At 39.7% G+C, this 2,253-nt stretch overlaps 1 protein-coding gene across 1 annotated transcript in view; it reads left to right on the top strand.

The window, feature by feature from the left end:
• dgkb (diacylglycerol kinase, beta) overlaps positions 1-2,253 on the top strand; it is a gene marked incomplete at its 3' end in the record, with an annotated part of 46,666 nt that overhangs the window by 25,915 nt on the left and 18,498 nt on the right. The window contains 1 exon segment of the mRNA XM_014019014.1: positions 803-852. Coding sequence (XP_013874468.1) covers positions 803-852 — 50 coding nt within the window.

Genomic DNA, 2,253 nt, shown 5'->3' with positions numbered 1-2,253 from the left:
TGTGTGTGTGTGTGTGTGTGTGTGTGTGTGTGTGTATATACTGTATGCATGTATATTTATTTTTCTCATTTTTAGTAGTCATTTATTTTCTTTCAACTATCTGTACAGTTGATGTCACTTCAAATTTGTGCAAAAACCATCACATTAAAGAATCATTTAGCGATATTTTAAAAGATAAAAGCATAAATTAAGTGTTTTCGAGTTATATTTGCCTCCCTCCTGACAGCACTTCTTCATTTAAAATAATTGCAGTTTTGCGGGGTTCTTCAGCTCACCTCCTAACCCTGCGCCTTCACCTCAGCTTCCCTCCTCCCCACCAAATAAAGCCCCACCGCTTCAGGAAACTGCCAATTAGCTCCTCGTTGCTCGCTCCACGATCTGCCATTTGACGTCAGCACCTCATGATGTGAGCCTCCAGCACAGCCGGGGGTCACGGTGGGCTCTGGTGGGCCGGAGCTCCTCTCAACGAAAAGACACGTGTCTGGAAAGGATCTGATGTTGTCTCGTTCAGATGGAGATACATCAGAACGCAGCAGTCATGTGCTGTAGGACCTTTCTGTTTCCATGGTGACACTTCTGACTTGTAATAAGGGAGCACTTAAATGCTAACAGCTGCTGAGTTTGTGTGTGTGGGTCTGTGTGTGTGTGTGTGTGTCCCACTTTCAGGCAGTGGAGCACACAGTGACATTTACATTGAGTAGAGCTGCTGTGTTTTCTGCTGAAGCTGTTTTTAGTTTGTAAATGTTAAGGGTTGTAAATGATGATCATTAATGCTTTTTATTTATTTATTTTGTCTCCACAGTCATGTTTCGTCTCTACGACACAGATGGAAACGGGTCGCTGGACAGCTCGGTAATCCTTCCTCCATTTTTTAGTAATTTTTCAGAGAACAATAAAAGCAGAAAAGCGTAACGGTTGCTGTGAAGTCCTGGAGCAGATCAAGACTCGTCTTCCCTTTGTTAGCTGATGAACTCTGTGAAAACCAAGAACTGTTCAAAGAAACGTCCTAATTAAACACAGTAACTGCTCAATCTTGCTAAAGTGAATACAAARGTTAGTGAAAAATACAGTGGAAGARGAGAATCACTCAAGATAGGGAACATGAACAACTCTAAGGTGTGAAAATATACCTAACTGAAAAAACATTGAGCTTTTCAYTTCAGTTCAATTCAAATTCAAAAATACTTTATTGATCCCAGAGGGAAATTAGTCTTGTATTTATCCACACAGTGGTTGTTAATGATTTGTCCAAATTCAAAATGAAAGTCATAAATTTACTCTTTTCACAACAAAATCCTTTCAGGGCTTTATACAAAAGGAAAGACAAGTCTGGACTCACGAAACAAATCCAAACTCTGATTCAAACCCAGTTACAGTTCATTCCTATTGTTTTTCTAACATTTATACTGTCAGCAGGATAAAACACAGAGAAATATCTGATTTGTTCACTGCTGAGTCATGCTAAGCTAAGAAATACTTCACAATTTCTGCTTTTTGATGGGAAGAAAAAGCGTCATATATTAACTGACTTGTCCTGAAAGCTGAGAGTTGGTAGAAAAGTGACAAAAGCTCTGGACCAGGCTCACTTCAAGAAAGTTCAAGTTTTGAGTTTGCAGATAAAGGAGAAACCTGGAGAAACAGGAGAAACCTCATTCTTTCATTCATCCTGCCTCACTGGAGATGAGATGACATATGATTAAAATACGATGAGATGAGACGAGATGACATGACATATATGTCCATATATATTTGGACACTGACACAAATTTTGTCTTTTTACCTGTTTACTGAAACAAATTCAAGTTACAGTTATATAATGTACATGGACATAAAGTCCAGACGTTCAGCTTTCAGTTGGATGAAGGGTTTAGTTTAAGCTCCTTAACATGTGCCACCCTGTTTTTAAAGGGACCAAAAGTAATTGGACAATTGACTCCAAGGCTGTTTCATGGACAGGTGTGGGCGATCCCTTCATTATGTCATTCTCAATGAAGCAGATAAAAGGCCTGGAGTTGATTTGAGGTGTGCTGCTTGCATTTGGAAGGTTTTCCTGTGAAGGAAACATGAGGTCAAAGGAGCTCTCCATGCAGGTGAAACAAACCATCCTTAAGCTGCAAAAACGGAAAAAAACCATCTGAGAAATTGCTACATTAGGAGTGGCAAAATCTACAGTTTGGTCCATCCTGAGAAAGAAAGAAAGCACTGGTGAACTCATCAATGCAAAAATACCTGGGTGCCCACAGAAGACAACAG

The sequence above is a fragment of the Austrofundulus limnaeus genome, unplaced genomic scaffold (assembly GCF_001266775.1).
Source record: "Austrofundulus limnaeus strain Quisiro unplaced genomic scaffold, Austrofundulus_limnaeus-1.0 Scaffold207, whole genome shotgun sequence".
Classification (NCBI taxonomy): domain Eukaryota; kingdom Metazoa; phylum Chordata; class Actinopteri; order Cyprinodontiformes; family Rivulidae; genus Austrofundulus; species Austrofundulus limnaeus.
This window is presented reverse-complemented; position numbering and strand designations above follow the sequence as displayed.